Genomic DNA, 12,071 nt, shown 5'->3' with positions numbered 1-12,071 from the left:
GGTGTCTTTTCTGCTCATCACTGCTGCTCCTCTGCCCAGCAAAACGCCCTGGCACCGGGAAATGATTGTCAGCTGATGAAAGGGAAGAGGAATTGCCTGGGTTGTGGATTGGGGCCAGGGGAAGGTAAAAACCTCTTAGAATTTCCTCGGCGGTACAGCCATTGGTCATGAAAATTATCATTTCTCCCCATCAGTGAGTGCTGCCTTTAATGAATTCTAGCCTATGGGGTTGTATATCTCGTGTAAGGATTGCCCAATGTAATTGCTTTGGCCTTTATATGCTTTATAAACACAGTAATTTTCCACTGCTGGATCGCTCTGTATTAATTTCCGCTCATTTAGCTCCAGCCCATGTGCAACCACCCTTAGGACTAGTATTCTTCAAGTTCACATCTTTTATTTTGACCTCGCTCAACCACAGATTTGTCCTTGGAACCAAAAATTAAGAGCTGAATAATTATCCTTTGCTACTACATATGGCTCAAAAAATTTTTAATTGGCCAGGTATGGTGGCTCACACCTGTAACCCCAGCAATTTGGGAGGCTGAGGCAGTAGGATTGCTTGAGCCCAGGAGGTCGAGACCAGCCTGGGCAACATGGTGAGAACCCCATCTCTACAGATATAAAAAGCCTGGAGTGCTGGTGTGCACCTGTAGTCCCAGCTACTCAGGAGGCTGAGGCAGGAAGATCGCTTGAGCCAGGAGTTTGAGGCTAGGATTGTGCTGCTGTACTCCAGCTGGGCAACAGAGCGAGACCCTGTCTCTAAAAAAAAAAACAAAAAAAAAAAAGAAAAAAAGGAAAAAAAGAAGTTTTAACTGATAACTCTAAGTGTATATACATTGTGAAATAAATGTTCTATAGTTGTAGATGTGAATGTAAAAATTCACGAGTACCCTCTGCCATGAATGAGCTATGAGCCAAGACAGAAATCCCTTAACCATTTATATTATGTAAGTATTTTAAGAAACTAAAATATTAAGTGTTTATCACACATTATTTAACTAGTAACAAATTTTTATCCTGAAAAGTCAGGAAAAACTATTCTGTGTAATGAAGTTCTTTCTCTCTACATATTATGTGTGTATATACCACACACACACACAGTATATTTGAGGTCCACAGTTTTGACTGGGATTTAGACTTAGGCTCTGCAGTTTATGACAATGACTCCTGGAAAAGGCTCATTATTTTGTTTCCTCATCTATGAAAGTGAGAAGCATTTGCCCATCTAAAAGGATTTCTGATGATTAAACAAAATGATATTGTACCGGTCATCGAGTTTGCACTCAATAAAGGTTAAAAAAATGAATACAAATGTGATGGCATTATGGCATATGTAAGTTAAGAAGTCCTATAAACACACTATCATAGAGAAGAGAAAACACAAATCCCAGAGTATCTGTTGTTTAAAGTGAAGTCATAAAATATTGGACTAAACCCTAGAATAGATCTACATCTACCGCAGCAATTCAAATAGTTGGTTTCAAAGGGAAAGGATGGACTGTTGACAAGGGCTTCCAGTTGGCTGGCTTTCAAATATACCACTCATGCACACGTTAATGACCTTAGTATTAAAAATTAAGAAAAAAACTTCTGAGAGTTTTGCTCACATATATTTGTTTTCTGTGACAAAGCATAGGAAACCCTCCTCTCCTCCTCTTCTTAGCTCTGACCCATTCTGCACACAAGAACTAGGTATTCATAGCAGGGTCTACCAGGTTGGTACCCTGGGCTGTGTGCTAAGGCTTCTGCCATGAGGATTTCGATCCCCTGACCTGACCTGACAGCCCTCCTGCCACTCTTCCCAGCATCCTCCTCGGGGACGGAGTGTGCTAAACTGAATTCTACACATTCCGCCCTTCCTGCATGGTGCCTCGGTTGAACGTATCTGGCGTCTGTTCTCTGTCACACACAGCATGACTTTGTATTTCCTTTCAGGTAAAATGGGGAAAAGATGTGAAGAGAACTCTTGTCAGCCATTTCTGCAGACCTCAGCACAAGTATTTTGTCCATTTTTCAATATCATATATTTTCTTGACAATTAGATACCAGGATGAGACTTGATTTAACATTTATAAATAGTTAAGAAAAAAAGATATCAATTTGGAAAGCTTTATCAACAAGTTATCAAAACAAGGGTTTGTTTTTTTTGACAGTGAATGTACAATAGTAGATGGTTTGCCATTATTTCTTCTCTAGGAAGAAAAGTAAAATGAGAAATACAGTATAAGTCATTGTAAGTTCAGTAGATTTTTAAAACACTTAAGAGACATGAGTTAGAAAAAGTGCAATCAAAGAAACCAATTGTAAAAGCCATTTTGCAACAGTAAGAGAAATTTAAATATGAATCACATATTAGATGAGACTGATCATTATTGTTTGTTAAAAGTAATATCATTGTGATTTTTTTTTAAAGGCCTTAACTGTTCAAGATACAAACTGAAGTATTAAGTGAAATGATTCGTGTGGGATCTGCTTAAAAGATTTCAGCTTAAAAAAACTGTGTTGTTACAGGGGTGGATAGATAATAAATATGGTAATAGATCAGAGTGTTCTAATGCTGCTGATATAATAAACAAAATAATGGAATTTTATGTCTCTATATAAGTGGCACCTGGTATAATGTACTATACAAAAATTTCTTTTTAAAGGTATTTAGGTTATGCATTGCTAAGCACACCTGTGACTTATCAGAGTGACTCTAGTATCTAAACTGCTAAAGGAGTGGTGTGAGGGTAGCAGGTACGGAGTACGGGAGGAATGTTGGTGTCACAGGGTCTCCTACAGCTCAGGAAGGCAGTAGAGCTGGGGTCTTAGTCTATATTAGAATGAATGTACGAAGTAAGACAACTTTTGAATGAAAAGCTCTTTCTGTGCAGACTTGAGGTCACACGTATTGTCCTCCTCCTTAGTTTCGGTGGTGTAGGTAGCACATCACCAGAAACTGTTGCTGGAATTATATCCTCAATATTCAAAATGCTTATATCCAATGTAGTTCTAGTCCATAACAATAAAACATTCTTTATGCTGAATGCATTTCTATGCATTCAAGAACAATAATGTAGACATTTTGCATGTAGGACTTAAACAGGAGTACAAGTGAATCAAACCATTCAGATAAAAACACAACTAAAGCTGCATGAGCTGCTTTGAGTCTATGTATTATTTTGTGGCCAACCTGATACTCCATCCACATAAAAAAAGGCATTCTATTTCTTTATTTTTTTTATTTGACAAGCAGCAATATCATGTTTGTCATTTTAATGTAGATACAATTATTAGGTTATCTGTCATATTACAATATTTAAGTTTTTTACTTTATGTCCTTTAAGATACATTTAAAAAAAAAAAAAACACATCAACTGCAAACGTGAAGGGGAGAAAAAGCATGGTACCCAACCAAATTTCCACATTTCAGCAATACTTCACTCACTCTTTTAATAAAGTTTTAAGAAATGTCACAATGACATGAGCTTGAAATATCTCTAGGCATTTTCTTTGACGCTCATGACGTGGCACTGGTGATGTTGTAAACAGCAGAAAACGGGGACTGCCAAATGACCAAATTATGGAGGCACAGCCCTGCTTCTTCCCACAGGAGCACACCAAGTGGTGAAATGACCGTCTCACACCCGCACTGGGGGAGGGTGACGTCACGCGACGTAGCTGTATTCATCTGCCGACGCTTGGCTGCGTTCGATGTACTGTTTGTCTATCAGAACTTCAATACACTTCTTGATCATGCTGATACTGGGGTTAAACCTCGCTCTTGATTGGCTGATCACCTGGGTAAGAGACACATGGAAGTTAACTACCGCCAGTTCATCAGCTGTAGACAATTACTGTCAGCCAGGCCCAGTGGCTCACGCCTGTAATCCTAGCGCTGTGGGAGGCCGAGGTGGGAGGATTATTCGAGGCCAGAAGCTCAAGACCAGCCTGGACAATAGCAAGACCCTGTCTCAACAAAAAATAAAAAAATTAGCCAGGTGTGGTGGCACGTGCCTACAGTTCCAGCTACTGAGGAGGCTGAGGCAAGAGGATCAGTTGAGCCCAGGAGTTTGAGGTTGCTGTGAGCTATGATGACACCACCGCACTCTAGCCTGGACAACGGAGCAAGACTCAGTCTTAAAAACAAAAACAAAAAAATTTACTTTTAACCAATCCTCTATAAAGTGCCTCAAATTTACTCAGGTTTCAACACACCTAATGCAATGGGAAAAAGATAATTAAAATTTTTAAGACGAGCAAGAGAGTGTTCATGGAGAGAGAGCAACAAGACCTATCAATTTTGACATGATGGCTAAAAGGAATTTTTTACGTTAAGGAGAAGGTCTAATGTTTCTATTGTGAAGGGATTAAAATGTAGAACAAAGATATTTCTTCCCCATTAGACTGGGAACTCGCAAAGGGCCTGCCAGTCCTGAGCCGCTTTGCACGACAGCCCCAGTAGCCTGCCCAGCACTCCACCACAGGGAGCCACGCAGATATTTATGGGATGAATGAATATCTGATGTGATCAACTTCCTTTAATAACCAAACAGAAGACTCAATAAACTGGCAAGTTTTAGCTAAATTCAAGCCTATGTGGATCTGAATTTAATACTGAAATGCATACTGTTCTCATTAAGCAACAAAACATTTCTTGGCCTGGCGCGGTGGCTCACGCCTGTAATCCTAGCACTTGGGAGGCCGAGGCAGGTGGATTGTTTGAGTTCAGGGGTTCGAGACCAGCCTGAGAAAGAACGAGACCCTGTCTCTACTAAAAATAGAAAGAAATTATCTGGACAACTAAAAATATATATAAAAAAAATTAGCCAGGCCTGGTGGCGCATGCATGTAGTCCCAGCTACTCGGGAGGCTGAGGCAGGAGGATCGCTTGAGCCCAGGAGTTTGAGGTTGCTGTGAGCTAGGCTGACACCACGACACTCTAGCCAGGGCAAAAGAGCGAGACTCTGTCTCAAAAAAAAAACTACAAACATTTCTTTATGCTATTTGGGGAGCGTATTATTTCTACATTATCTTTAAGAAGTCAGAGACTGCACCCATACACTGATAATGCCCTCTACCCTGACAAGTCTTGAGGACTTTCTCTTTTACCTCTTGAATAAGGGCATTGTGCCGAAGCACTTTTCGTGCTTTCATGATACGAACTATAGCAGCTTGGAGATACATTTTCCGGTCCTCGTCGACAGCACTTCTAGTCTGCTCCATTTCCTGTTTTACGGAAGAAAAAAAAAAAACATGAGCAAACAAGTCATGAAGTCATTGAATTTTTAAAATTTGTTTTATCAGTGAGTTCAAATAAATTTCCAATCAATACTGAGCATGAAATTATACATTCATGCTGTGCCCAATATCACATAAGCACAAAACAACATCTACATATTTTCTAGGGCTAAAGCTGGAAGGTTATTAAAAAGAAATTTGCACTACTGTAAACTGTACTGTTGATGTAAAGAGGCAATAAAGTAGGACTAAATGACACAGAGCAATAATTTAAGACCATCATCCTATCAACGGTCACAGACTCTACATCGCAATGCTTTCAGAGGGAATTGCATGAACCAAGTGCAGGGCTGGATCAGGCTGTAAGGGAAAGAGCTAAGAAGGGTTGTTTGGCTCAAGTAGGGAAGCCAGGAAGAATGAGCCAGAAAGGACCTGTCTCTTCAGGGCTCAGGGAAACCCCGTAGAAACAAGGCATAGAAACAGGCCATGCCACATTAATAGGGACTCTTTTAAAAGATAAAATAGGCCGCGAGCGATGGCTCACATCTGTAATCCTAGCACTCTGGCGGGACAGAGATCGCCCTGAGCCCTGAGCAACAGGGAGACCACATCTCTACTAAAAATAGAAAAAATTAGCCAGGCATGGTGGCGCATGCCTGTAGTCTCAGCTGCTCGGGAGGCTGAGGCGGGAGGATCGCTTGAGCCCAGGAGTTTGAGGTTGCTGTGAGCTAGGCACTCACCTGGGCAACAGAGTGAGACTCTGTCTCAAAAAAAAAAAAAAAAAAGATAAAATACAATCCATATGTAACAAATTATTATTCATTAGCCTGAAGGAAAAGGAAATCTTGGCCATTTTAAGGTTCAAAATTAATGGCAATCAATTAACAATTGTCTCTACCATGGGGAAATAATAGTTCCTGGAGAGGGCCTGACATCTTAGTATCTTCCCATCCTGCACTGAGCCCAGGGACCGCACACAGGAGGCAATCAGGGAACATCAGCGATAGGAACAGTCTACCCCAGACCAAAGCAGTAATCACTGCTGCGTTAAATAGCAGAGGCCCCCACACCCCCTGGCTCATCAGGGAGTCTAGACCCTACTCCTGACCCTTTGAACAAGGGCCCCAGGTGGCTCGTTTGCCCATGATGACAGTATGAGAAGTATTTTCTACGTGACAACTTTTCTTTGAAAGGAATGAGTTGTAATTTTCTCTTATTTTACAAATGAGAAATATGAGAGATTATATCTTACTTCTCAAGGTGGGAATTTTTGGAAAGAATGCAAAGCAAAGCTATACATTTTAATGGTTTAAGAGCAAATACAAGCAAACTACAACACCTTTTCCCTTAGCTGTCCACTGCTCTCTACTACTTTTTTAAAACGTAAAATATCAGCAGAGATTTCTGTTTGGTTAAGGCTTATAAATGCAAATAGTAGACCAGAAAAGATGTATATTATTAATTTTGGTGTGCAAAGCTTTATATGATCTTAATGTAAATTAGCTTTATAAAGTCCAATGCTTAAAAATTTCCCAAAAAATGACATCAAAAAGCACTTACCTGTGGTGTGTCTTTCTGCATTGATGTAGTAATTTTAAATTTTGTTCTTTTACTGCTAAAGTTCATATTTAATGAAAATGAAGATTCTGCATCGATGTCTTCCTACATTTAAAAATAATATTTATAAAAACAAAATCATTAAATAAGAGTGACTACAAGTAAGATGCCATGAAATTAAACAATGACCAAGCAAAAAAGACTAAACTCCTGTAATTTTTACCTTATAAAGATTATTGAATTTAAGAGAAAAATAATTGCCTTTTATTAAACAAACAAGCAAAACCCAATTATTTTCTAATTTTACATCTGCCAGAATCTTAATCAGTTTATATTTAGGAATAAGCTATATTCTGGTCCAACTACTATATATACAACCTTTTGATCAAAGAGGCAAGCTCATTGGCTTAAATGGAGTTTAACATTTTAATTTTTATGAAGCACCCAAGGCTCATAACTTTTCTGTTACTCTCCTTCAAAAAAAACTAAACCATGGCGGGGGGCGGGAGGGGTGGAACTAAACCACCAAATGTCTGTTGAAACGCTGCAATAACAAGATACCAATTATAAATAACCTGACTACAGAAGAAAGCTGCGTCTGCAGGGGCACACAGGCATCAATGCTCGGTGACCGAATCCATGTTTTAGTCACTCTTCAAGAAGCAAGTGGCCTTTTTTCGGGGGAAAGTTGTTAAGCCAATTTTTAGAATCACAACTTTTATTTCAGGCTCAAGAGAGTCTCTCACATCCTACGGTAGAGTTTCTCTGGCAAGAGGATCAAGAGGGCCTTGGCAGACGGACTCACTCTCAATAATAACCTCAGAAATTCTGCTAAGGAACTGGCAGATCCAGGACTAAAATTTAAAGTGCAAATAAGGCATCTATGTTTATTTTGTAAATTTCCAGGCGGCAAAAATAGCATGTTTAGAAAAACAACTTTTAAAGCACTTAATTGCTTAAAAATTTAAAATCACAATTAACCTTAATTAATTAAAATCTCAACATTAAGAAATTCATATTTTGTTATAAGTCTGAGGCCAGAAAAATTAATCACATCTCAAAATTATGAATAGACTGATTTGAAGTTGAGAATATATGACATTTACCACTGTTCAATTATAGACTATAAAATGTCATCACAATCTTCGAGAAGTCAGCAAAATGAACTAACGAGAGAAATAGGCTGTAGGCTATTAACTTCACCAAAGTAAAAATGAAACATTATTGACATGAATTTTTTTTTTTATTAGCACAATAATTTGAAGCAGGAGATTTAACTCACATCTGCTGCTTTTTCAACCATTTACACATCTAGGCTATACTATAACAACAAAACAGTCAAAACTTGGTACTAGAAAAAAAAGTTGTGAAGAAAAAGAAGTAATAGACTATTGGTTTGTTATTCCTGTGATGGATATTAAAAATATATGGTTATTAACTGAGTCCTGACATTAAGGTGCCTGAGAGCACTTGGAATGGAGTCGCACATGTTACATTTGCGTGCAAATAGACTTCACCAGGCTGCCGCTTCCTATTACAGAACCATGAAATCAAATTAATTAAACATATGGGAAAAAAAAAAAAACCCAGAAAGATTTATAATGGGCTACAGTTTAAAAACCTCAATTAACCAGAATCTTCCAGATGAGATTCTTTTATAATTTTTCAAGCTGTCACAGTACAGGACAAGTAAAATCAAACTGTAAAGGGCACACAGGCACCAACTTAGGTAGCATTCTCTGTGATGCCTCCAGTTGACAGCTGTCAGGAGCTTGCAGTAAGGTAGCTGACTGCAATGTTTTCCAAAGCACAAAGGGTACTGACATTATAGCCTTCCTTTTAATACTGCTAACATCCCATTAAAAAGCCTTAACGTTGATAATGCCTGAATTCCTTGGAATATTAGCACATACCTTTTCTGAATCATGGTTAATCATTTTCACATCAAGCAATGATTTGATTGTTTTTGTCAGTTCCTTTTCATTCATCTGAGTGCTGTCTTGAAGCTCTTTATAGCTGACAATTTCGCTGTTGTTAAAGGCGAGGAGGACTGCCATTTGGTATGTTGTGACCATGGCTACATAGGGTTTGCCCAAATAGTTCATTTTAACTTCACCTACAATTCAAAGATTGTGATCATTGATCATTCAGAGAAACACTTCAAAATTACTTGAGGAGGCTGGGCGTGGTGGCTCATGCCTGTAATTCCAGCACTTTGGGAGGCCAGGGTGGGAGTACTATTTGAGGCCAGGAGTTCCAGACCAGCCTGGGCAACATAAACATAGGAAGACCCCCCCCTCTCTATAAGAAAACAAGAAATTAAGCTGGGCATGGTGGCATGCACCTGTAGTCCCTGCTACTCGGGAGGCTGAGGCAGGAAGATCCCTTAAGCCCAAGAGTTGGAGATTACGGTGAGCTATGATCACACCACGACACTCCAGCCTGGGCAACAGAGTGAGACCCTGTCTCTAAAAATTAAAATTAAAAAATTAAAAAAAAAATTACTTAAGTAGTAATTGTTTATTTCAGATATTTTCTCCTGCAAGAGTGTACCAATGACTTATTAAATTGTTGTAAAGCCATTGCTGGCAACAATGCAGTCATTTTGTTTTTTGGGGCGGGGAGGGTGGAAGGTTACTAGTTTTGAGTATGTAGTATAAATCAGAGTTAAACTGTCGTAACTTTACCAGCAGGTTTAAACAATGTCTTTAAATATTAATAGGAAGGCTAAGATTTAGGCAGAAAAAGAAAAACCAATAAAAGGAGGTAGGAAAGGAAGAAGCAATGGACAGAAAAAAGGAAGAGAACGATAGCTTGCTACTAGCAACTGCCTCATGTGCTGTCCATAGCTGGTCTGTTCCAGGTAAGGTTCCAGCATGTTGGGAGGTCTATAACCCTTCAGGAAATGCTTCTGCAGCTCTGCCTGAACTATAATTTCTGCCAAAACTTTAACAATGCTATTGTGTCTCAAAAATAACATTTTTCTTCCCAGTAACCTTCTAGTGGCAGACAGGTATGGAAGGCAAGACAAACAGCAGAGCCATTCTTTGGTTGAAATAGTTGCTAGGCTAAAAATGTTCTAGATGCTGAACTACCCCGGCAGATACAAAGGACGCAGCAGGTTTTAGGCATCCTGCAGCTCTGCAACGCCCCCAGGAGACAGCAGCATGACATCGGCACACTGAAAAATCTGTACCAAATTGTACAACGCACACCAATACGCTCGTATTGCTTTGTAACACGTTAAAAAAAAAAAAAAAAAAGCTGCAAATCTAAGAACCGCTTCCTAATGTGTAAAGTTGTGGTTTAGTGACTGGAGCACACACACACAGCCTGCATTATTTCACAGTTTAATAAACTAAGCCAGCATGAGATCTGATTTCAAAGCTCTTTGTTTTAACTCAAAGAAATTGTGTTTCACATGAAATTATCCTAGAGGCTGCATTTCTCTTTCAGGGATTAATTCATAACTCTGATCAAGATTTTTTGCTTTTTTTATTTATTACGTAAAGACTTTAAAGGATATAAGTCAATTCACTAACTTAATATTATGGCACATGCCTATATTAACTTTCATTATCACCATTTATGCCTTGACTTGTTTCAGAAAAAACACGGTATTTAAAAATATTTTTGAAAATTCTTTGGCTAGGAACACCTACAGAAAAAATTTCTAATCTCTGAATCTTCATGAAAGTGGGTTTAATATATTAGAATATCCAGCTGGGTGCAGTGACTCACACCTGTAATCCCAGCACTTTGGTAGGGCAGGAGTTCAAAACCAGCCTGGGCAACAGAGCAAGACCCCATCTCTACAAAAAATAAGAAAAAATTAGCTGGGCATGGTGGCATGCCCTACTCAGGGGGGTGAGCCAGAAGGATTGCTTGATCCCAGGAGTTGGAGGCTGCACTGAACTACGATTGCATCACTGCATTCTAGCTTGGGCGACAGAGTGGGACCCTGTGTCTTTAAAAAAAAAAAAAAAATTAGACTATCCAATTCATATACATGGTTTGCATAAAAAATTATTATTTGGGCCAGGTCCGGTGGAACAGGGGCACATGGACCTCGTCCCCCTTGTCTCGGCACCATCTCTTACTAGTCAGCTCCAGCTGCAAAGACTGGGGAAAGGGTGGGGGACACACAGGCAGGAAGGAAGCCCCAAACTTGTATGATTCATCTAATTACTGCCAGGTAATCAGAAAAGAGAAATGACAAAAGAATGGCCACTTAATCTGCAGAATAGGTTGACAAATGCTAAGAGACTAAAAACTAAAATAAAACAGTCTGATATATGCATACTTTTTAAAATCAGTCAACCATAGTTCAAGTGGCATTCACAACTATAGGAAACAAAGAGTGGGCAGAATTCTCACAATAGTTTCATCCAAGTCACCTCCCCACTATCTCTGTTAGCTCCCTACTCTTGCCAGGAAAGCTTTTCTTTACAGAAGAATGTCTGCTAATAGATGTTGAAGGAATGATAGAATATCATCATTTTGCAACCAGTAATGAAATAACTGATGCTGGTAAGGGTCATCAGAAGATGCTAAAATCATGGGGTCAGGCTGTTCCTGGAACCGAGTATTCACATGTGACCTGAGTGTCACCCCACACACTGCCTGCTAACTGAAAAGGGAACGAGTACCTTTACAATGGAGATTTCTGGTGGTTACCACCTTCATTGAGTGACCAAATTTAGCTTCTCTAATAGTGAGACAATCTGACATTTATACGCCTTCTGAAGCACACAAGACCATCTAAGAAGTATCCTTGCCAATAAGCCTTAATCAGAATGTAATCAAACCTTTAGACCTAATTTCCACTTTACAGAATGTACAGAGCATAGAAAACAAATTTTAAAAAATCACAATACTATGACTAATCTTGAGCAGTGGATAACTGGTCTGCTCTGTTCAAAACAGTATGTCAGAGAATGCAGGGGAGAGCGGGTGAGAGAGGTGGTGGGGAGAGGACGTGGGGGGATGTAACAACCAAATGCAATCAGCGGCCTTTGATTACACTAAAACAGCCATTAAAGTCACTCTGAGGGCAATCAGGGAAATCTGTATGCGGACTGGATGTTAGATAATATTAAGATCCCTCACTATTTTTAGCTGTTGAAATATTTGAAAGCAGCAATGAGAAGAATGCAGTCCGTGACAGAATCACTATCTTTTAAGGTCTGTGCAACAATGTGGTGTGACTTTCATTTTGGCAAATGACAGTAACTACCACTACACAGAATGATTCGCAGTTCACACGGTGCCAACCTCATCTATACTAT

At 39.3% G+C, this 12,071-nt stretch overlaps 1 protein-coding gene across 2 annotated transcripts in view; it reads right to left on the bottom strand.

Moving 5' to 3' along the window:
• Positions 1-2,098: 2,098 nt before the first annotated feature.
• CUL2 (cullin 2) overlaps positions 2,099-12,071 on the bottom strand; it is a 70,475-nt gene continuing 60,502 nt past the window's right edge. For both annotated transcript variants that reach the window (XM_045535664.1, XM_045535660.1), the window contains exons 18-21: positions 8,697-8,899; positions 6,787-6,888; positions 5,098-5,214; positions 2,099-3,785 (exon numbers count right to left, since the gene is read on the bottom strand). In XM_045535664.1, the coding sequence (XP_045391620.1) occupies positions 3,654-3,785; positions 5,098-5,214; positions 6,787-6,888; positions 8,697-8,899 (554 nt within the window). In that variant the 3' untranslated portion in view covers positions 2,099-3,653. The remainder of the gene's footprint in view (positions 3,786-5,097; positions 5,215-6,786; positions 6,889-8,696; positions 8,900-12,071) is intronic.

Source organism: Lemur catta, chromosome 1 (genome assembly GCF_020740605.2).
Source record: "Lemur catta isolate mLemCat1 chromosome 1, mLemCat1.pri, whole genome shotgun sequence".
Lineage (NCBI taxonomy): Eukaryota > Metazoa > Chordata > Mammalia > Primates > Lemuridae > Lemur > Lemur catta.
The sequence above is the reverse complement of the archived record's forward strand: the minus strand, read 5'-3'. Positions and strand labels throughout refer to the sequence as shown.